The 24,449-nt window shown below is 33.1% G+C and overlaps 1 protein-coding gene across 1 annotated transcript in view; it reads left to right on the top strand.

The window, feature by feature from the left end:
- Window positions 1-22,014, top strand: part of Klp98A (kinesin-like protein 98A) — a 45,614-nt gene extending 23,600 nt beyond the window's left edge. The window contains exons 14-23 of the mRNA XM_085948441.1: window positions 2,042-2,167; window positions 3,641-3,763; window positions 4,576-4,865; window positions 5,462-5,753; window positions 10,806-10,905; window positions 11,768-11,937; window positions 12,647-13,201; window positions 17,946-17,994; window positions 20,851-21,017; window positions 21,614-22,014. Coding sequence (XP_085804567.1) covers window positions 2,042-2,167; window positions 3,641-3,763; window positions 4,576-4,865; window positions 5,462-5,753; window positions 10,806-10,905; window positions 11,768-11,937; window positions 12,647-13,201; window positions 17,946-17,994; window positions 20,851-21,017; window positions 21,614-21,838 — 2,097 coding nt within the window. The 3' untranslated portion in view covers window positions 21,839-22,014. The remainder of the gene's footprint in view (window positions 1-2,041; window positions 2,168-3,640; window positions 3,764-4,575; window positions 4,866-5,461; window positions 5,754-10,805; window positions 10,906-11,767; window positions 11,938-12,646; window positions 13,202-17,945; window positions 17,995-20,850; window positions 21,018-21,613) is intronic.
- Window positions 22,015-24,449: the final 2,435 nt, after the last annotated feature.

Genomic DNA, 24,449 nt, shown 5'->3' with positions numbered 1-24,449 from the left:
GTATTTTTCTTTTACACCCATGATAGCCGAACGGATAACATATTTTTCTATAATGTCCTGGGTTTGAATCTCAGGTCTGGAAAAATGTATGGACCTATGTTGAACAAGTCGCTAACATCCATTTCTTGTAAAAACAAAAATCTGTTAATACAACTTCCACTCCGTGGAGGCTTATAATAATTTTATTTATTTATATAAAAGTCTTAATTTTTCATCTGCAGTCAATTTTCCGTGAACCCAATTTGTTCAGTCGACTCACTATACCTCTAGATAAACTGACTTTATCCCTCGAGTCTAGAATTGTGTTATTTTTAATTATCTATTATTCTCTCTCTCCCTCTAAAGTTGAATTTGTATGTATTATTATTCGAGTCATTCACAGTTGTTTTTTTTAATTCTGTAATTGAATTTGTATGCCGTGCGTACTATCTTTTGCCTCCTCTCAACGTTTTTGGTTCATTGTAGAGTCCATTCTCACAGATAACATGGCAAGGTGTATTCTTTATCCGTTCATACACTTAATAATTATATCTTGACGTTAATATAATGAACCCAAAATGTCAATATAGGAATATATGATGGTACACACATAGCAATTGTAGTGGTAACCCATGTAAGAGAATACATTGAATAATTCGTAATTCATAATTCACAAATAGTTATCAGTAACTTTATCGTTTAGCTAATGTATTCATTGACATTAATAAATGTTTAGATTTTACCTGTAATTCGAATTATTGGTCTTAATAGTTACACAGTTCCTTCAGTTTCCTACTAGATTTTTAGATATTCTGAGAAATTTTTCCATTAGTCAATTTAACCCATCAGTATTTGAAGAAAATAATACATTCGAGTCTAGACGAATTGTTATTTTTAATTAAATAGTTCGCTAGACTAGACAATCGGCCTCCACCCTACTTTATGTAGATACAGGTATGCCTCATTCATCGCAACCTAGGCAAGTGTGAATTCATTATATCGCGATCGATTTTTAATAATATTAATAAACCATTTATTTTATTCAATAAATAATTCACAAATTTAAGACACATTCTAAGAATCTAAGAATCTCCACAGCCTATCTCCACCCTTCGCCACTGTTAGCAAGAGAATAGAAAATATAATGGAGGTGGAATTGGATGTAGCCCATGTGGAATTGTTTTAATTGTACAACACGTATTTCAGTTACATAATAAAGTAGTTAATTCTATATATTATGACTATATTCTTCTCAGAATACATAAAAATGTAAGTCTATTTTGGTTCCTTTTCACATAAGCAGCCTCGCACATACAAACTCGACACGACCACAACTCAACAATTTTATCTAATCTAAATTAATCCACTGACACACACTTGTGTAGTCTCAACACTGTTGATTGAACAAAATCATTTGCATTTTCCAACTTTATACTTGTTGCTTCTAATTAGAAATACATATTTCTAATTGAAAGATGGGTATTTATAACTACTTTTTATATTTCTTAAACATCAATGCAAAATCAGCATATTTTCGTCAAAAAATCAGTCAGTTTTAGTCAATATTGTCGTTTTGACTTTGTGGTCTGTGTACAAGATTGAAAAAGCAATACTGTTGGCTTTTCCGAGTTTAGATTATGTTGAGGTCGATTATTTATTGTGCCTAAAAGACTGTATACACACAAGTTGACAACATCATAAAACTGATTACTCGGTTGGACTAGTTCATTAAATCCTGGAGAAAAATCTTAAATAGGAAGCTGTTATCAGCGCAACAACTCATTGAAAGAATTTATGGTAAAATAAATTAAGATATTAAATATTTTATGATGTTGTTAACTTTTTCTTTGGGTGTACACGGCTTAAGACCATCCAATTTGACTTATATTTTATACCCTAGTATAAGCTTGAATATAAATCTTTCATCACTAATATTCATTTGATTTTCAACTGTTTTTATTTTGTATATTGATTTCCCCATTTCAATTTGTAATGTTTTGCACTTTTTTGTTTTATTTATTTTTCGTTGATTTGTATGCTGTACGATTGTTTCCCGCAAAAGGTCGATTGTGAGTTCAATCACGCGTCCACGCTAAGATGCGAAATAGAAGCAAAGCGCAAGGAGCTCGACCATCTTGTCTCTGACAATCTAATCCAGCTCAGAGAGCGGGGCATTGAATTGCCTGCGGTAAGCATTACACCGTATTTCACATTTTTCACACTTTATCCACAATAATAACTATTTACGACAACCGATGCCTGTGTTGTTGAAAGACTAATACACAAAGAATTTAAATAAATTGTCTTAGGCCAAAATGCATGGAATGTTACGAATCACTGTATGTTATTTCGCCGTTTATCGACTGTTTGATGAATAGTGAAAAAAATATAAACAAACATGATGCATATAGACTGGGAATATTCTTTTAAATACTACAAAAGACCCTGAGGCCCACTGACAGTAGTGTAGTTCGTAATAGAAGTGAAACAATCACAAATACACAGACTTTGAGGAAATCACATAAATATATTCTGACCTCACCGGGAATCAAACCTGGAGCCCCCGGAAAGACCAGCGCCTTATGCATACACTACGAGGGCCGAGGGTAACGGCGTACACCTGTCAGTGTCAAATAATTTGCGATGCCATAGATCCATTGCGGAATTGAAAACGTAATTATTTAGTAACAAAAATATATAATGGAACATTTTTTTTCATTTTAATAACATAAACTTACTAGTTTAATAACACATGCATGTTGTTTTTTCAAAGTGTATTTGATCCAATACACGGAGCTAATCACTGGTTAACAACCATTCGTCATAAAAAAGTCTGTCAACATCTCCACTCTGTAGATGCCTTTATGTTCCGCTTACAAGTGGTAACTTACTTAACAACATATAGCATAGCAGATATCAAAATAGCCCTTCTGTGGCCGTACGTGTTATTTTAACACTAAAATTAAAATGCACAGATGACAAACAAAAATATATTTGTAAATTAAAAGGATTTGTTCTGCAAAATATTGAAACATTCAAATTGCCACACTCGGTGCCCTATAAGGCTACAAGTTCCCCACCCCAGATTCTATAAACTAGACCTAGAAAATGGCGAGCAACATATTCATTAAACAGTGCATTAATAAATTGACAGTGATATCTTTCAAAATTGTCGAAGACAGTCACCACGATACCACTACATTACCAACGCTTCTGACTGACTCTTTCATGTCCCTTGGTCATCGGCAAAAGGGGGATAGTATTTATAAGTTATCTAGAAACCTCGGTAACATAACTTTACAATATTTGAGCAAAGTTTTATTTTTTCATGAAAAATTCTGAATCGATCTTAATTTAAAAATTTAATGATTGAAAAAATATTTATAATAATTTGTGAATGAACTTTTAGTTTCATATTCAAATTTAAAATGTATGTATTTCTTTGAAAACCGAACTGATAATCTATTTTGCTTCCATTGGGATTTATGTATTTTAGTAATTAAATTTTTATTTTGCTTTTCATTGTTTCATAAAATCGCTAGAATAGAAATACCATGCCGTATAATACCAATACATCGTTTGAATTATAATTTTTAGTTTAAACTAATTGAAGATAGTTTATTTGCGTTTGTGTAATTGTAATGAAATATTGTTTCCATAGAGTGTCACACCGAGCCCTGACGGTTCCCTGATATCAGAAAATTCAACAGAATGCCTGCTGCAGCTGTTGGAACAATGCGACTCTGACGCAGCACTGGCGATAAGGGATTTGGTCAATCATCACGTGAGTTGAAATATTTGAATGTTTTTTTAACATTTGGAACAGCAAAATCGCCAGTAGAGTGAATCTGACTGATGAAACAAAACACTTGGACTTGGATGGCTCAAACTACCAACCATTTGATCTGCAGTCGAATGCTCGACCACCAAGCTATACTCCCATTATATTAATGTTTTATTTCACGCGAAAACACAAAAAAGATAATACCCCTCCCCTGGTTGGGCACGAAACCACCAACTTTTAGGTTAATGACCAAATTTTATCACAATAAAGGTGTCAATTTTAGGAAACGATTACACCGACCGACCACGCAAAACTTGAAACTGAAGGCAGTTATGGAAATTACAACAATAAAAATAAGAAGACAGAAAAATCTCTAGATGAGAGTTATGTTTTGTTATTTTCTATTCATTTCACTACTTACTTTCAGCCCTGCAAGCACTCTTTTTATTAAGGCACCACTCTCGGCTCCTTCATTTTGTTCAGTCTTCCGGTCTCCTTCTCCAGGTTTTAGCCACCAGCCCCGACAGATCTTTCTAGAGACCATCAAGCCAAGAAATCATGGTCTTTTCTCACTCTATACTCCTTCGGGTACACTAAATGCGATGTTGCTTGATCATCCATGTAGGGTAGCCATCTACTATTAGGCGTTAAGTTTTGCTAAATCCGATGACATCAGTCTCATCAAGTAGTTAATTAAGCTAACTGATGGTTAGAGATGTAGTGAAATACATTTCTATAGATCGGCTTTAACGATCTGTGTGGGTTTCGAATTTTCACAACTTCAGGCATTCATATTTTAATTTTTGTTTTAGAAAAAAGAGTTATCAACACTCGAGCAAGAACTTCAAACCCGAGTAGCGAGTCTCGCGTCACACCGCTCCAAAGTCCAACAGTTGGAGTCTGAGTTGTCTCTGCTCGCCGTCCAGGAGGCGGGAGTTCAGCAAACTCTGTTGGAAGGTATCGACGATAACGATGTGGTGAAGGGAGTGATGAATGAGATGGCCGAAGGACTTAATAATACCTCCAAGGAAGCGATGCTGGGAGCAACAATCTTGGAAACCAACGCAAATACTCTAGATGAAATACGAGAAAGGAAAAAGTCGTAAGTGATGGTTTATTTAATTTTCTGTTGATTTACTTTACACAAAGTCAAAGTAACCTTTTTTTTGTGAAATTGTGAAAATGCCGAGTTAATGGATAGGTTTGAAAGGAAGGTCCTGCAATATATATATGGGCCAGTAAATAAGGCAGGATTAGGTCCGACCCAATGATAGTATAATCTATACAAAAATAAACTAAAAACTAAGTGGAAAGCCCAATATCTAAATTCTTTATTATTAAGAACTGTATGCTGGCATCTATAATTTAGTAATGTGCTTCGTAAAATAACAGAAAAAAGTTGTCTAAAGTCCCCCTATAAAGTAGGTACTTAATCCCATCATTTTTTAAGATGCTTGATGGATTTCCAGGGAATATATATTTATGCGGAGACCGAGACTTGACTACTTGAGAGACAAAGTAGAATAGGAGGGGTTGTTGCTGGTGAATGACCGGAGGAGAGCAGTGGAGGACTGTATTTTGTGGATTGTAGAAGAAGATGTAACAGCGATAAATTGTTAAATAAATAGGAGATATCAGCATATTCCACTCAAAACTTTTATCTGATTATCAATAGCAAAACCTTGGTTTTCTTTTCAGAATGAACTTAGACCTAAATCCGGCGCAGCCATCCGACTCGGCGATTACCACATGCGACACATTCCACACGGCCAACTCGTCATGTTCATTGGACACGAGTAACGACACCAAATCCTTTCCCTCCTCCGCCAACTTGGACACCACCTTTTCCAACGCCGACAGCTCAATCTCAAATGACGCTATGGAACAGAATGGCAATCAAGTCGGTGCTACGGTGCCTGTTTCCAGAATGAAGAATCTGCCAAGACTTGATGATAGTGACGAAATGTCCAGTACTGAAGATTATAACAAGGTATTTACAATGTTATATATTGCAAAGTATTTTCTTTCTTATAAATCCTTTGAATATCAATACCAGTGGCGAAGGGTGACTTTTGGAAAGAGGTAGGCTGTGGAGATATGATAAAAAGAGCACACTTGTCAGGTATACTTACGAGAATAGTACGATATTTACTACTAATGAATAGGCACACACTAATAAATGATAACGACACACTAATTCAATGAAACTTCAAAAACTCATTGACGACATAAAAATGAGCGATGTGTTTAAATTACGTATTTTTCAAAACATGTATACCCATCAAAAATCATTAGATAAAATTTATTTTTATTTTTAAAAACAATCTATACTTACTTATTTATTAATATTCGATTAAACGCCGTTGAAATTATTTTTTTAATTATCTAATTATTAATGATTTTGGACAAAGTGCGCAGTCGTGACAACAATATTATGCGCGAATGTTTTAGGCTCTGCGAAAGGAGCTTGCCTCATTTCGTACAAATCAGCAGACTTGCTGAGGTTACGAGACGTAAAGTCCATACAAAAAAATTCAGAATTATTCCAAACATAATCGGAAATTTATTTACGTCGAGAAGTCGCGGCATTTATTATTTAATTTACGGCGCGGCGCGCTGTGGTTTTTTTAATACCTTTGCAGTTGTTTTGTAAACTGTGTAATACTGTAATACATTCCTACATATGCGATCTCGTTGGCAAAATAAATTATTTTTATATAACATAAAATAATGAAGTGATTAAGTATATAAATATGTCAATATGCAATTAAAAAATATTTTTCTTAAGAAGGTAGGCTTTAAATAATCGCCTAGTATGGAGTCTTCGCCACTGATCAATACCTACCCTGGCAGCAAGAATCCAATAAAAACACTCTTGTATACTTAATGCTTACTTTCCACAAAATGACATGTTATCCATTAACCTTTTTATCGCGACATAATTTCGCTCATGTACTTGTTCGGGCGCGCTGCGATTTTTACGATTCATAAATCATACCGAAACGTCATTAAAAATGTACCTAAAAATCCACTGAGTGGCTCTAGCTATAATAAAACATTCCTTTTAATTTTACAGCATGTGAAAATAAACAAAAAGATCGTAAATTAAGCAACAGAGCTTTAAGAAATTCTGTCATACATAATAAAGCACGCTTGGAGTACATACCGCAGAGTGAAGTGGCCTCTATGATACCCGATAAGTGGTAGACACTTGCGCCGATGATTAATGTTCACACGTTTTTTAACACCAACACAGAACGCACACAATCGTTATTGTTATATTATTTCCTTACAACTTGGTCTCATATTTCAGTCACACCTAATTAATGTTTATGGCTTAACTATATTTCAAAAATTGATTTTGTCATGGTAGTCATAAAAACAGGGCACAGAGCATAAAGCGACATCACATGCTTCACACATAATGTTCGTCATTTTTCTTTTTTTATCTTTAGTAGTTGAAGCAATACACACACGACATCTTCGATATGGTTTTGTTTTATTTACTGTTGGAGGAATTTTACGGGGTAAATGTCTTAGGAGTTCTGTTTTTAAAATTCTTTTTGGGTTATTAAACACACGAGTAGTTTGTGATGTCGATGGTCTTGAGGCACTGCCATATGTTTCGATTAATTGCCGGATTACGTTTAATTGAAATTCAGCTAAACTAATTTTTTTACCGGTGATAACTTTGTAAAGTATGCTACTATTTAATAAAAATAAATCTATGATGTGGAATCCAACCTTTTTATACCACTTAAGACTCTTTCGCATACACGAGAGGCTGCTCAACATCATGTCAGCTTTGTCTACCGTGCCCATATTTTTATTATAATCCACAACGCATTGTGGTTTTATAATGGGTTGTCCTGTGGCCCTATTAATTTTATCTGTCGGTACCATGGAGTCATCGTGCATGGTACTGATCATATGCACTTCCCGCCTATCATGCCATTTTAACACGAGCAATGGGCCACGGTTAAGAGATTTTACTTGTCCTTTCTTCAGTTTATCAAATTTTGGCATTGACTTTCGTGTTTTACGTACCGTGCCGCAAGCATTTGTCTTTTTTTTATGTAGAAACTGAAATAATTCTGGGCTGCTGTACCAATTATCACAAAATAGTTTATGCCCTTTACCAAAATAATCCTTCATCAAAGTGGTGACAACAGCCCCAGATATTCCCAAAAGTTCACTATCACTTATTTCGGTTTCTACACCACAATAAATAATAAAGTCTAAAATATAACCGGTTTCCACATCACAAATCACAAATAATTTGATTCCAAACCTATGTCTTTTTGACGGTATAAATTGTTTGAATATTAATCTCCCTTTAAAAACAATGATACTTTCGTCGATGCAGAGATTTTCGTTTGGTAGCATTGTTTCTTTGAATATTTTTCTGCAGTGGTCAAGAAGTGAGCGCACTTTATAAAGACGATCTCCAGTAGGGATTTGGGTATCAGAGTAATGTAGCATTTGTAGAATCAACTCATACCGATCTCTTATCATAGTTTGGCCAAATATTTTAGAATTTAATAATGGATCAGCACTCCAATGTTCTTCAATTGTGAGATGGCGATTTCTTGTCATCAACATTGATACAGCATAAAAAACATACATCTCTTCTGGGCATGTATCATACCAGGCATGGATCCTTGCATTCGGAGTGTGGGCTTGTGTGTTGAGCATATGGTTGTGGTAATTATTTGTATGGTTAACTATGGTATTCATTATTGTTTTGTTAAGAAAATGACGAAAAAATTCCATTTCTGTGGAATTTTCATTGAGCTGTACACTAGGGTTAACGCCTGAGTTGAAACTATCAAAATCGTATGTGATCGGCACGAAGGGACCCGCAGTCCACGATTGGAGTAAACTGTCTGGTGCTGCACTGGTAGACGGTTCAGCCACTCCTTCATCACTGCCTATATTGGAAGGCTCGTCAACATCGTCGGGATGTTCTACTAGCGCAGCTTCTTCATTATCACTTTCCATCTCATAGTCCGAATCCAAACATTCAACATCAGGGATAGACATTTTTATTTAAACACTAAATATGCTATTATAACTTAACAGTTTTGAGGAAATTTAAAGTTTTAATTCACTACACAATAATATTAAATTTTAATCTTAGTTCTTTATTCGACTAAAATGAGAAGAATTTTAATCATCACTTTCCTTGAAATAAAAATGAGTGGCCGTGAATTTTGAAAATCTATTCTACATTTTTTAATTTAAATTTAAATATTTTACAGATTATTATTTACTTATTCTCAATTTTTCGTATGTATTTCCATACAGTACAAAAGATTTATTATAGGAATTTTAAATTATTTATGTGTTAATAATTTCGTTTTCACTTTACAACCACTGATTTAATTCATAAAATCACTTTTCATTTAAAGAATTAACGCACATAATTAATTATTAACAGAATGGCGCATCAATAATAATTTTATAGAAAACCGTAAAAAACTTTGAAATGTATCAATCACAACACGAAAGCAATCGACTGTTGAAAATTATCACCGCACTAGCCGATTTCATGTATGAGATCATTAACATCAATTCGCGCCGGCGCAAATTGCGCAAAGCAACTAGCGGTAAATTTTGAAACCAATCATTGGAAATCTGTTTTACTCCAATATCGACAGGGTATGTGTCTTTGCTTAATTTCGAATTATCTAAAAAGTCTTATTGAAAAAAAGTCACAGATGTCAGTAAAGGAATAACCCAGCTAGTTTTTCAAACAAATTTCGACTGTATTACTCGCCGAATTACGAAAATACGGAGGTAGAAACTTATGGGCACTTCTGGATGCCCTTAGCGGTGAACGGTTTAACTATCATGGGCATTTCTAGATGCCGTTAGCGGGAGGAGGGTTAAGCATCTGGTCCTATGATTATATGTCATAAAAATGTCGCTTGAATCTGTCTGCAATTTCAAAAATTTATATTCTTGCCAGATGCAACTTGTCAGTTATGGTCAATGATTGCATATTAAGACTTTTCCACAGACCACCGCATGCCACTATGGTGCCACCACTGTGCGATCTATTATTTTGACGATTGACTTAATAATTGTCACTCGGAAGATATTCATTATTTGAACAGATAGGTTGTAATAATATTAAACTAAAATATGGTCATTTTTTTATATGTAGCCAACAAGTTGACAAACACGTATTTATGGTCGACTTATAATTTTCAACACTACCAACACAGACGTATTTATAAACCAATCACAAATGTTGAACTGGTTCCAATTTGTATTTAGTTTTGTGTAATGATATTTAAGGCAAGTAAAAATGCGCTATTGTACTATAGGAAAACCTCGTTAATACGAATTATGAAATATGAAATGTATGGGGAAAAATATTAAAATTTTGAAAAAAGAAATATTTTTTTGATTTTCATTAATTTCGTTTACGATCATAGACATGCCTACGAAATTTCTGATTCTGTGTGTGTTAGTGGTTCAAATGAGTAAAATGTCAGGATTATCTATATTATTTTCTTAAAATAAGTAATTTATGATGTTTTAAGAAAAATCTGTCACACTTTTCACACAATTCGAATTAAAAGTATGGTTTTATATGAAAATAATGTTTAAGGGACTTTTTTTTTGTGAAAATTTCGAATTACGGAGAATTTCGAATTATCTGTGTTCTTATTAACGAGGTTTTACTGTATCAAGAGTTCTTTCATGTTGTCATCTAGAAATTCTGTAAAAATCTATGATCTTAATGTTAACGTAGGGTGGTGTGGTAGATTCATCATCAGTTGAGTCAAGTATTAGAGCTTTATATGCCGTACCTAAATTGGATGACTTCACTTGGTGTGACAATACGTAGCACATAGGTATCTGCAAGCCATGAAATCAGATGTAAAAACCCTAAAAGTTGATTTAGACTTTTAAAGATACGTGGGTTGATGCTATACGATCGTGTCCAATGAAGGACTCTCGAGCTGTGGAGCTATGAATGACAATCATAAATACAAAAACTAAGCCAATTATGTAATCATTTTTTTTGCAGGCCGGAAGAAATAACTTCAATATGCTATCACCGAGTTCCGCTGATAAGTTCTCACCGGAAGACCGCCACAATAGAGCACGGATTCGAAGAAAACTTGCCGGTGAGTGCTAGATTTATCATCTTGAAACAGCCCCTTGTTTTCTAGAACGGCATCTTTGTTAATCATATGGCCTGGTTTTTTTTTTTTTTTCAATTCGAAATCGCCGCGACAGAATTTTGAAATATGAAATACATCATGTATTGTAATTTTTGTTTTGTTCCAATCTTGTAAAATTATTAGAAATATATTTGATGAATTTTTGCGAAAAAGTATAGCGAATTTCGAATTCACCGTGTTCGTATTAACGGGGTGTTAGGGTACCAATCTCCGTAAGTAATTCAAATATATTTTTTATTGACGTACAATGGTGAAAGTGTAAAAACTGCACAATATAAATTGAATAACCATAAATAAATAGTTAATAAAACAAAATTATGATTTATCAGTCTAATTGTGAATGGACGCACTGCAGAAAGTGTTTTTAAATAATTATTTTTGAAATGGCAACACGCTCTCGCTCTCAATCAATTTCAATCGAATACACAATTCATTATTAAATGCTTGCAAATTATTCATTCTGTTTTGGTTGGTGTTGAGTAGATAATAAGTACTTAATACAATATTGCTTAGTCCAAAAATATATTATTAGTATTTCTTTTTATAAACATAATTATTTGACAACAGCTGTATTATGAGTTAGTTCTTATTTATCAAAAAATCGCCAGAGTAGTTTAAATTTTATTTATCTTATTTAAATAAGTACTGCAATGCATAGGGTTCGAAGTTCTCAATGGATTTAATATTAAGCCTGTTAAGACACATTCCTGTTAACAGCATAAATATTTTAACCACTTGTCACCAGTGGTGCCATTTTAAAAGTAGTATACATAAAACGTGGTTGAAAATGGCGAATGGTTTCCAGGGGAAATGGGAAGATCGGGAGGCAGTGGACTGGGGGCGAAGCGCATTACGGAGGCGGAGGCTTTGAGGGCGATGCAGCGACTCTGCCAGAAGGTGGCCGCTCAGAAGATGCTCGTCATCTCCAGCCTGGAAAACGATTGCTCGAAAGAAGAGCTTAACCATCAAATAGCAGTGAGTATGAAAGATATTAAATACAAATCTTCTTCGGTAGAAATGGATTCTTTATATTACATGTAAGGGAAGCTGATTACACTTACGGTGGGTTACCGAGGCTAATGATTAGCTGCAAGTGATTTTGCAATTTGTAGCAATTGTCACGATTGGGCTCTGAAATTCAGATTTCAATTCAATTTCAATTTGGTTTTCTGTGAGAGGGACATGTTCTTTGGAAACTTTTGGAGACAGATATGGCATCCGTCGGTCCAGTTTATCAGATGATAATATGTAATATATAATATGATAACAGGTATGTTTGTAACAAGGGCCCCGACAACTCAAACAATTATTGACTCCTCAGATTCATAAGCACTTCTGCCAATGATAAGGTGGCCATATGTTGATGCACTGTGGAGGAAATAGCGTGTATTTTGTTCATTCAGAGTCCCATGTTTGCAGCAGCTAACTTTATGGAAATAAATGCCTCTGAGTATAAATATACTTTTTAAAGTTACCATTTGACCATAGTACAACATTCTAGAATTGATATCAATTTAGTGTTGTCAATTTTATTGTCAAACAATTTGATCTTCTTCTTTATTTGTACAAACTGTTTGAATGGGTAATGATATTTAACTAAACCGATATTTAATTATGTATTTATTTTATCTGTGTGCAAGTTTATGTAATTTGCTGATATCGGCATTCCGTTTACTATTTCTAGGTTCTTCAAGAACTCCAGCGGCGCTACATAAGACTTGAAATGGCGCTGCAGTATTCGACGTTCGACAACCGTTCTTCGTCGAAATCACGTTCCATAATGGTGACCCCCATCCATGAGACGCCGTTAGGAGGCAGCGACAGTGAAATCAGCACACTCACCGACCAGCCGCTATCTGACGAATGCCCTTCGGACGACCCTTACTCCAACAACAGCCACTCCACCGGCAGAAATACCGCATTGTCTGTTGCGAAAAATGACCCGCTGCGAAACAGGCTCAGAGATGGCGAAACGGAGGCTTCTGATAACGTCTCCACGTCAAATGATGAACTGATTATCAGCGAGTCGGATGTGTACGATAATAACATGTGGTCCGGAAGCCACGATCCTCTCCTGATGAGCATTCAGCGGGAGCAGAATGACAATAATACTTTAGCCAGTACAAATAGTGTCTTTAATTCGAGGAAAAATTCTGCCGATTCGCGTATCGTCGGGGCGAATAGACCTGATCAATTGTTGTCGGCGCGGGTCGATAACTTTAGGACAATTCCACTTATGGTAAGAAGATTAAGGTGATGTCTCTAGGTAAAGTTGTTATCGAAAAATAGCTAGAAAAGTTTATTAATCGGTAAATATATATTCAAAAGTAATGAGAAAAATAAAATAAAAAATTAAGATGTATCGTGGAGTTCTATATACCAAAAATACGTGTCAAATTCGGTACATTTCTATCGGGTGGTAAGAATGAATGACATAAGATTTATTATCAAAATTACGATAAAAATGTACGTAAATCTATTACCTAGGGAAACGCTAAACGTTAATTGGAATTTATTATATCCTTATATCTTTTTTTTTCAAATTTAAAAAACATCGATTTAGAGGTTAGAAAGCATGCAATTAAAATCGAAACATCTCGGTTCAGACTTAATTTATCGCAAAAAACGATTAGCGTTTCTATTAAAAATATTATTTAATAATTTTTAGGCTAGTTATTTTAATTTAATCTTGTATTTTTGTATATTAACGAATCGATTGTAAATAAAATGAATATTTGACAAGACTTTATCGACATATGCTGCTAACGCGGAAATAAATCGAACTATTTTTGAAACAGTACTTGCATAGATTAAAAAATACATACACACACACATACATTGAAAATAAAGGTTCGCCAGGTACGAAGACAAAAACTGTGTTAATTCTGCTGTCAATAATTTTTGTTTGCGATATTGGAGCATATGTCAATGGACTACATATATCAACCTCCACTTTCTGAAATAGTGTTGTGTAATTATTTCAGATATTTATTACTGTTTTGACGTAACTACCTTTTATAAAGCGATTTTAAAATAAATATAGTTTCATAATAATATAAAGAAAGCATACGAGCGAAAATGCCTAAGATACTTCTGACACACATCAAATTTAATCTTTGTCTAGTAACTGTACAATTTATCCATATTTATGTTAAGTGTTTAAAATGTTATAAGTAAAAAAAAAATCGTCTATTCACGTGGTAGTCGCGAAAATTATGAACAATATACAATGTTAAAAATAATAAGAATTGTTAAAATTTCTAGTCACAATATTATTCAAAGACAAATTAACCCGATCAAAACAGCCTCGACAAACTTCCACTTCACTAACTTTTGTTCTATATGTTTATCCTGGATACAGCGGCAAACACATTTTGAAAATAGCCGATATACTGGATTATTTGTTAGTTTGGGTTAGTTTAAGTTAGATTAGGTAATCCTAACAAATAATCCAGTATATAGGCTATTTTCAAAATGTCTTTGCCGCTGTATCCAGGATAACCGACTTGTACCCTAATTTTAATTACATACATACTATTGTACTATATTTGGGCCATCAAACGTTCATTCCTGTCTACGGCCTTAAAATTATTATCTACGTGCCTATATAACTGTATGCCGTCCTGTCAAAAAGTGGAGGTTGATAATTTAGTATGTAGAAAATAGAAGTTATTATTAGTCTCCATAAAATATAGGGTAAACAATTCAGTGAATGAACACATAAGAGGTGAATTTGAAAATAAATTAAATTAAAAACGATTAAATGAACTAAGAAAATTATAACAATAGGTAGGTACAATAAATTGTGTATAACCGTGGTATTACTAATTTTATGCCGTGATGCTTTGATAGTTGAACTTTTCATAATATTTGGATCACTATTTAGTTGCTCATTTATCTGCTACATCATAAAGTCGTAAATATTGTTTTTTTATGAAGCAATCATAAATACAAAAAATTAAGATCTACTTTTCAATCATAGTAGACACCTAGGAATATGGTATAGGTGTTGATAATTTTTAATTATTTATTCGAGATCTTCAGGGAATTACAAAAGTCCACACCTAGAAACCACTGGGCCAATAAGGTTTCTTTTTATATCTCCAAATCCATTTCACTTACACATTTATAGGTAAAATAAATAAAACTATCTTTTATTTTATCTTGCACTGTTCTTTAAAATCGACATTAGATTTTTTCAAAGAAATAACGTTCTGTCTTTTTCTTAGAATATTATGTAATCAGTGGTGCACTTACTTCAAATTCTAAATTTTTTTCTTACGTTTTACAATTTTTTTTTTAATTTGTCACTTATTTTGTCCTTGGGTTTGCTTATCAAGATTTGTTCGCATGTTTATTTACGTTTTTTCTTACCTCCAACTTCTTTTTTATTCAATTCGTTGCATGTCTTACTTTATTCTTATCTCAGATATAGTTAGTTAGTTAATACAAACCGTCCACTCTGTGGAGGCCCATATGAACCCATTAGGATCGGACATGGTTGAAACGAAATGAATTGGGATGTCTATATAATATCGACATTGTCATAATTATAACTACAGTCGAACTCGGTTATTACAATCTCGGACATAGCGAGATCTCGGATGTAATGAAGAAAAAGTCGTTGACATTTGGTATATGATTTTCTCCGTACATTTTTATTCACTGTTATAACGAGATACTTATCGGATATACCGAGCTAAAATACTGGTAATGTGTTGATCGTTTAAAGACATTTCGACCCTAAGCAATAAAATCCGATCGGACAGGATGCCGCCGGGGACAGATTACGTTTATGACACTAGTTAAGTGTCTAATTGTTGTTTTCGCCGACAATAAAAATACCTATTCTCTGATATAACGAGTACCGCTTATAACGAGCACATTCAGCCGGTCCAACCTTCCTAGTAATAACCAAGTACAACTGTATATTCCTTATTTTGTTTAATAATAATTCGAATGGCATTTGTTTTGCTATTCATTTCATATCATTCTTTTATTCCACCTCTAGTAGAAATTCGATGTAATTGTCAATTGTACAAGATTAAACTCAATCTTATAAACATTTGTACTTAAATGTTCATTTACTACTATAAATGAATTTTACTGTAGATATTAATTCGTATTGACAACGTAAAAAAATCTGGTTCATTGACTGGACAGGATACCCTTGTATTGCCACTGTAAAAAAAACTACGGTAAACAAAATGTAAAAATCATAAACACTTTAAATCAAATCAAATAGATATGTTAGAATTGTAAATATTTTATGGGGAAAATATTAATTGTAAATATTTTTACATAGGTAAGTAAATATATAATAAATTTAAATGCATTTTTATCAAGCTTATGATTTTTAATATGTGGCGACACACAATATTTTATTTTATATTTTATTGCCATCTGGTTGCGATCGACGAAAGTTTTTAGTAACACATTTTTAGAAATTCATGGTAGATGCCTGTAGATGCCTTTAGATGGCGTTGAAGTCACATTTGATCGTAAATTGAGGCAAAGAATTCGCCTTAAGATAACCTTTATTTGTAGGTAACTAAAATAATGTTCGAGAGATAAATACATAATAATTATAATACAGTAAAACCTCGTTAATACAAATTCCATGGGACCGAAAATCGAAAAAAAATTCGAATTACGAATTACGACATTTTACAAAATTTTGAAAAAAAATTTTTTTTTTGATTTTCATTAATTTCGTTTCTGAACATAGATGTGCCTACCGAATTGGGTCATAAAATGTCAGGATTATTTTTATTACCATCATAAAATAAGTAATTTTTGATGTTTTAAGGAAAGTCCGTCACAGTTTTCAATGACTGGCCCATGAAATAGTGTACTTTATTACGATTTATTGAATATTTTTATATGCCAGGGACTCTGAAAATCATTTCGAATTACGAAATTCGAATTAAAGGTATGGTTTTATATGAAAATAATGTTCAAGGGACTACGGCGAATTTCAAATTATCAGTGTTCTTATTAACGATGTTTTACTGTATTATGTTCATTGATTCTTCATATTGATTTGTGATTTTGCAGTTCAATTATTTTTTTCTTTATCCATTTATAATAAATTGTCATGGTTATGTGTAAACATTGTGTGTCATTTGTACATTTCACTTTTAACCAAATTTTTAATATAACATTGTACTTTATTTGTCAAATCGGTTTCTTGGTAAAATCCACACAGTGTGGCACAAAACTAAAAAAATATTTCATTAACAGTTGGTTGGGTGGGTGTGTCGTGGATTTTTAAAAAAAATTATGAACAACATTTTTAACTTTGACCGGACCCTTTTCCGTTAAAGAAAAATCCATTCAGAATCCAGGAGGAGACAGTTATTTAGCTATTTTTCAAAAAAAAAAAAAAAATCGTCAGGTTGAGAGCTTTTTTGAAAAAAAATAATGCTTTCACTCTAAAAAAATCCATTTAAAAATCCAGGCTGACACTTTTCTTAGCTAATACCCCGTTTACACGTGCATGGATGTACTGTGCACATTAAGAAAATGTATGGGGAAACAGTTGGCAAGATTGCGTGCATAAATCAAACAAGATTGGAAGATTCCGAATTTCCAATGCGACAGTAAGATTATTTTCGTTCTGCGGCTGCCCAGTAGAGCGATCATAGCGAACCTGCCGGCAAAAAAACAAACTAATTTTGAGCTCCGATTTTCAATACGACCTGTCAGATAGTAGTATAAAATGACAACCTCGCGTCTCGCTTACTCTTGAAGAATGAGATTGGAGAGACAGTCAGCACTTTTACGTGTAAACAGTTATTGTTATGACAGTTTAAAATAAGCACGATTGCCGACATTAATTCCATGCATGTGTACAGGCGCTATTATATTATGAATATTTTTTCGAAATGGAAGTCCCTCATATAATTTTTCTGTCTGTGTGCAATTATGTTACCATTATACTTGATGTTGTTTTACCATAATATGTAAATTTTTAATTTCAGCAAACCTCCCTTGACCAGTCATCTTGGTTATCGCAGGCAACCGTTCTAAGTATGTTTAACAATATTTTATTTCATTTTATTTTATCCTACTTTTTAAATACAATCAGTGTTTGAATACTCGAATTAAAATTAAAATATGTAACACATTGTCAATTGCTACAACGAGCATGGCAGCCGAAAAGGTCAAAAATGCGGCAGTCTTGCGCGATTTTGTGAGTGAGTGACACATGATGTGAGTCAATAAACAAAATAGCCGTATGAATAGTTAAATATAATTACGATCTAGTAGGTATAAAAAACTAGATGATTATTGCTTTTATTTATTCGATATTTAGAAGTAAGCGTTTTGCTATTTTGTTTTGCAATAGATTATAAAATAATCCTTGAAAATTGGATAAATGAAGAAATATATTAATTGAGCATTTACTTGGTAGAATTCCATTTTACAAATGATAATAATATATATTATATTTAATTCTGCAATATATTTTTTAAGTCAATAGCTATTTCAGTTGTACTCATGATAATGTTACAACTGAAATAGCTGTCTTCTTAAAAAATGTCCTGTAGAATTTAATATAATGTTGTTAAGTGAACTATAACATCTAGGCCATATACCCTTTAACACTGTTATCCAAACCTATGTGGATAACAGGCACAGCTAGCTCAGGGTACTGGGTTTTCGCACTATCTCTCTGGTGAATTCCAATCTATTACGGAAAGGACTGTCGGAGCCATTTGGTATCCGACGGATATGTTTGTCATACCGTTGCAGCGGTTAATTGCGAGTATTGAAAAACTAAACTCGAAATGGACGCCAACGACTTTTCTCTGAAAGAAAAAGAACGTAAAAGAACATAATATACGGTACAATTAAATTAAATGAAACACCGTGATAATTCAACCTCACTGCATTTAATATAAAATATAATTAATAGTCAATGGTACTATATCGTAACAACAAATAGTTACGTAAGTACATAATAGCGATGCAACACCGAAGGGAATCTACCACCGTACATACACAATGGTATTATAATATATTACATTACAACGAATAATTACGTTAGACAAAAGACGCGCTACATATATTTATACAATAAATCCTCAGCAATTTAACACTAATTTAAACAAAATATCCACATGTGAGTGAGGCTATAATTAAAACATACAACTTAAACTAATTAATAATAAAAATAAACGTATTTACAAACAGCGTGGCAGTTGCCATCCCACGACCTCGTGTCGAAGTTCAACCAGCAAGAAGAAAGAATTAGAGCGGATATTGATCAGAATCAATCGATACCCCCACCACCTATCCAACCCGAACGCTCTCTGGTAGTACCAACCGCAGCATCTGAATATTGCTAGCGAGAGAAATACCTCTGCTCTAATTAAAATTACTAATTAGGCCGTTGGTGACGTCTGCAACGTCACAATGTATATTATCATTTGAACAAATCTATATATTTAAATACTAAAAAGCTATTAGTTATGAAAATATGTATTTCAAAACATTGATTTTTTTATGTTTCACTCGTGTATCCCCTTAAGAACTTGACAACTTTATTGATCGTCTCCGGGGCACTTAACCCTTCAGCAACAAACTGTATTAGGTATTATTTATATTTTTTGTGTGAATGAAATTTTATATAAAAACTTGCAGTTCTCAGTAGTGGACAAAGTGTTCTGACAAATTAGTTTTTATTCATAGGTACCACTCTTAATTTATAATAATATTAAACATTAAATGTGATCAATTAGAAGAGTAAAATGTACCTACATTAAGGGGGGACATGCTCGTCGAAGGTCAAAATTGAGTTTTTATTGTATTTTCAAACCATGATTCTGGACACTCCTTAAACGTTGTAGATAATCTATTTATATAATTTTGAAGCCTTATTATCCTTTATAGTTATTTTAAACATTTGATGACTGCATAAAGTATTTTTGTTACATAGCATAGTATTCTTTTAAACCTCTCGCTCTAATGTTTTAGAATATAGTCATATTTCGGTACATAACTGTGCAGTGGTGTTAAGATTTTTTACATTTATTAATTTTTAAACGCATTTATGAAACCATTAGTATAATTTATTACGAGATAATTTTTGTAAAATATTTACGATAAAAAATTATATTGATAATCTCTGTGATTCAAACACGCGCGTCAATATCATTTTACTCCCTACTTCAATTATAGTTTGTCAATTTATGGCTACAGCAGTATGTTGTAGCTTAACCACTGGGGAATGACAAAAGAAATGGCGTATTTCAAAAAAACACTACCTTATTCTTAGGTCAATAATTATTATAAAGCAATCATTATTCATAAGATGTTCATCACACTTGAATGGTCAAAGACATAGCTTATAATAAATATCTTTAGAATCATCTTCAAATGTGTTAATCTTGCCGATTTTTTGAATAATAAAATGCCTAATTCTTGTCAAATTTGGGATCACAGAGATTATCAATATAATTTTTTATCGTGAATATTTTACAAAAATTATCTCGTAATAAATTATACTAATGGTTTCATAAATGCGTTTAAAAATTAATAAACGTAAAAAATCTTAACACCTCTGCACAGTTATGTACTGAAATATGACTGTATTCTAAAACATTAGAGCGAGAGGTTTAAAAGAATACTATTTTATGTAACAAAAATACTTTATGCAGTCATCAAATGTTTAAAATAACTATAAAGGATAATAAGGCTTCAAAATTATATAAATAGATTATCTACAACGTTTAAGGAGTGTCCAGGATCATGGTTTGAAAATACAATAAAAACTCAATTTTGACCTTCGACGAGCATGTCCCCCCTTAAGGATTAAAAAATATGTTCAGTGAAAATGATCAATTGTGTCTAGCTCAAATTTGTTTGTAATTATTTTTCTAGATCAGTGCTTGTCAGTTCCGTGCTATGTGATAAGAGGTGCGGGAAAAACTACTCACCACGAGTACGAAGTTAGGATCGATTTGGATGATGAAAGATGGGCATTGCTGCGACGGTACAGGAGATTTAGGGAGCTCTACATCAATATGAAAACAATTTATGGTGCTAAGGTTAGTTTACTCCTGTGTTTTTCAACCTTCTTACATAAGTGGAACACTTAACCCTCTGCTGGACTCCTCCGGCACCATCAACATAATAATAATTAGCCATACCACTCCCTTCAATCAATAATCTGATTGTAAGTCTTGATTTTAGGGGGCAGATTTACCTCCGAATAGCACTTGGTCTAAGTTTTTTTCGTAGGACTTTCTCCAATATGTGTTGTAGTGGCGAAGGGTGGATGTAGGCTGTAAAGATCCAATATAAATAGTGCATACTAAAAAATTTTCAGTCATACTAATTTGTTTTCATTGAACTAAGAATACGAATAATTGCAGATGGTATTGGTTAGTTTTTTGAATTCAATGAAAACCTGCCTAAGCAAACCAAAATAGATATTAGATTTAAAAAAATCTTCTATCTGTAAAATATATAAAATTATGCCATTAAATCATACATCATTTTAGATATTTTATAATTAGAAGAATATTTTTTATCTATTACGGTTTGGGTTAGGCAGGGTTCAATCGAATTTTAAAAACCATCTCCAATTTGTGTTTCTTGTGATCATACAAAATACACATGTTACTAATCTTTATCATTTTAGGTTGCTGCGATACCATTCCCGTCGAGGCAACTGTGGGCCTCGGATTCGTTAGCCAGAGGCCGCCGTCCGAAGCTGGAGACCTTCCTGAGGACTCTGCTGAAAGTTTGCTCAGGCGACAAGCGCTGCCCGTTCTACGCGCAGCCCCTAACCAAAGAAACCCTCATCCAATTCTCCCCCTTCTTCCGGAAGGGCGTCTTTGAGAGCGGGAAGTGCGGGACCGGATGATCCTCGTGGAAACTGGACACCCTCTGTCTGCACGCCGCCCACTGGATCCTGTGCCACGGGCCCTACATCATCTTTTATTTATATTGTGCCTTTTCCATGTGTAAAGTCTTAACAAACTAACTAGAGTCGTATCATATTAGCGTCTATTGAATAAGTTGTAAGAACAATATGAAATGAAAATGAAATTTAAAAAAGAGGTAGCGGGTACATTGCTAGCGCACTTTTTTGCCTTCTTGGTATTTTATAACTATTTTAAGTGCAATGTTTTTTTAATTCGCTTTAGGTATAATTTTAATAATTTCAAAGACAGATTTTGCGATATACTCTAGATTTTTCAGATTCATAATATGCATATTTTTTTTTATCCAAAGATTAGTTGACCACTCATTTTCAATGACCTTGCATCCAAATATTGCACCATGTTATATGTTTGCCAGATGTAATATTTTTTTTGTACAGTCGTAAATGACATTCCAAATTGTCCATGAAAAAGCTTGTGTCTTGCAATCTTTGACGTTTTTATTTTATTATATTGCAGTAACAACTGTATTTGAAAGATTAGTGACAATAGACATTTAAAAATTTGTTGAAAAGTTATATACTTGATTTATAATTTTGTGAACGAAATTGCTGGTATTTTGCTATAGTATTAAAAGCAATTTGGACAATAGAAACGGTCAGAATTACATATTACGACATATTTATCAAAACATCAACGTAGATGATATTTTAGTCCATGTCCACTCATCGTGTGCTTCCGAGAATCTATAACGATCACTAATCTTCTTGTTTTTTCGCATTCCACGCCGGCATCTTGTGGCTCCACTGAATACATGATATTTAATGGCCATCGAAGACGCCGGAATCCGGTTGGCTTGAAGAAAAAGCAGGCAAGATTGAGAGTTGTTTCTGCAGGCATCCATAGAATGCGACTGAGCAATCTTTATTCAGATGTGATGAACGGCTGCACGATTCCCTGTTTTATATACCTGTTTCTGATGAAGTCATACCATATTATAAGATGCCATGTCTCACTAATATAAGGCAGGACTATCAGAATACAAGCGTTAGACAAACGGCATTTGGTTCCTTATTGAATAATTATTCAGTTCAATTGATATTTCAGAGTAATCATTTCCACAAACGTACTTTCGTTCTTACATAACCGTTAAAAATATTGTTAATTTATGGAAAATCTAGAGTATATTATTAATGTAGTGATTTTAATTGAGTAAATAAAGTTAACAATCAATAATTAATATTTTACCAATTGACTGTATAGTATTTATATTTAAATATATTATTTTAGTTTAAGTATGTGGTTTAAACCTATAATGTTATAATTAAGCTAGCATAATGAATTCATTAGGTCGTCGGCACATAATCCAAACCGAACGTTGCGAATATTTCTTGAATACCTACCAAAAATAAACATTGAACTTAAAAGACAAAATGCCCAAAACGCCGATGAATTTATAGTGCATATTAAATTGGCAGAATATTTTAATACAACTCTTTTGTTCAAAGAGATATTTCATATTATTTAAATGGCAATTGGAATTTTATGTGATGAAAAGAGTTTGATAGCAAATAATATGTAATTTGAATATTCTTGCCAGTGTTGAAGGAATTTTCTTCCAATCTCTCTAATAGTGTGATTGTACAAACTCGTGTATGTAATGAATTTACAATTAAATTGAGCCTCACATTATGAAAATCTGCTATTAGAAGAGATGATAATTGAAAATATTCATGAATTCTGTTTCGAATTTAGTAGTATATTGCTCTATAAGTTATTTGCTAATTTAATAATATTATGTATGTTTTGTCTATGAAGAATGACAATTCTAGCTACTTGATTGATCTCTACATACACATTTACTTTAATTACAATGTAATTGTGTCACCCAGTGAATAATTATTATGAAATACAAACTAATAAGGACATTACCGCATATCGTCTTCTTACTTTAGAAACCTTTAAGTCAAAGATATATACGTGAGGAAACTATTGGTAAATTCTTTGATGTTTTCACAATTATTGTTTTGAACTCCATTTTGAATACTTTATAACTGAAAAGCTTTTCATTTATTATTGCTACTTTTAATCCTGATTTTACACCACAACACAATTTATGAAATAATAATGCGATTTCTGTATATATAGTGGCCAACACTTCGAAGTGCTTTTTGTAGTGTGAAAGAACGGAAGCGGTAACATAGAGATGTACATTAAACGAAAGGGGGATTTGTAGTAAGCAGGGGATGGTGTGCTGAGATGTACGTTTATAAATGTGAGGAATTTTGGTTCCTTGCATGGCAGCGATGACGTGTTGGCCATTTTATAAGTCACACCATAATATCAGATTATTGATTTATTTTCCATAATCTGAAGAGATGGTGAGTCACCAAACCACACAATAAAGTGTCTCCCTGAATGTTATTTTGGCTAAACGACAAGGTATAGCATTATTATGGATATCCTTTACAGAAGGTTTCTATCACAGTCTTGCTCTATAAGTATTACGCCTTCCCGTATGTATTTTGTCCTACAGTTTCGTAATAACATGTTAAAACATCCTATATAGTAATGCCGTAACGAATAAAATAT

The sequence above is a fragment of the Rhyacophila brunnea genome, unplaced genomic scaffold (genome assembly GCF_057557595.1).
Source record: "Rhyacophila brunnea isolate RB1 unplaced genomic scaffold, BYU_Rbru_1.0 scaffold_20, whole genome shotgun sequence".
Classification (NCBI taxonomy): Eukaryota; Metazoa; Arthropoda; class Insecta; order Trichoptera; family Rhyacophilidae; genus Rhyacophila; species Rhyacophila brunnea.
Note: the sequence above shows the minus strand (reverse complement) of the source record. Positions and strands in the feature narration are given on the sequence as shown.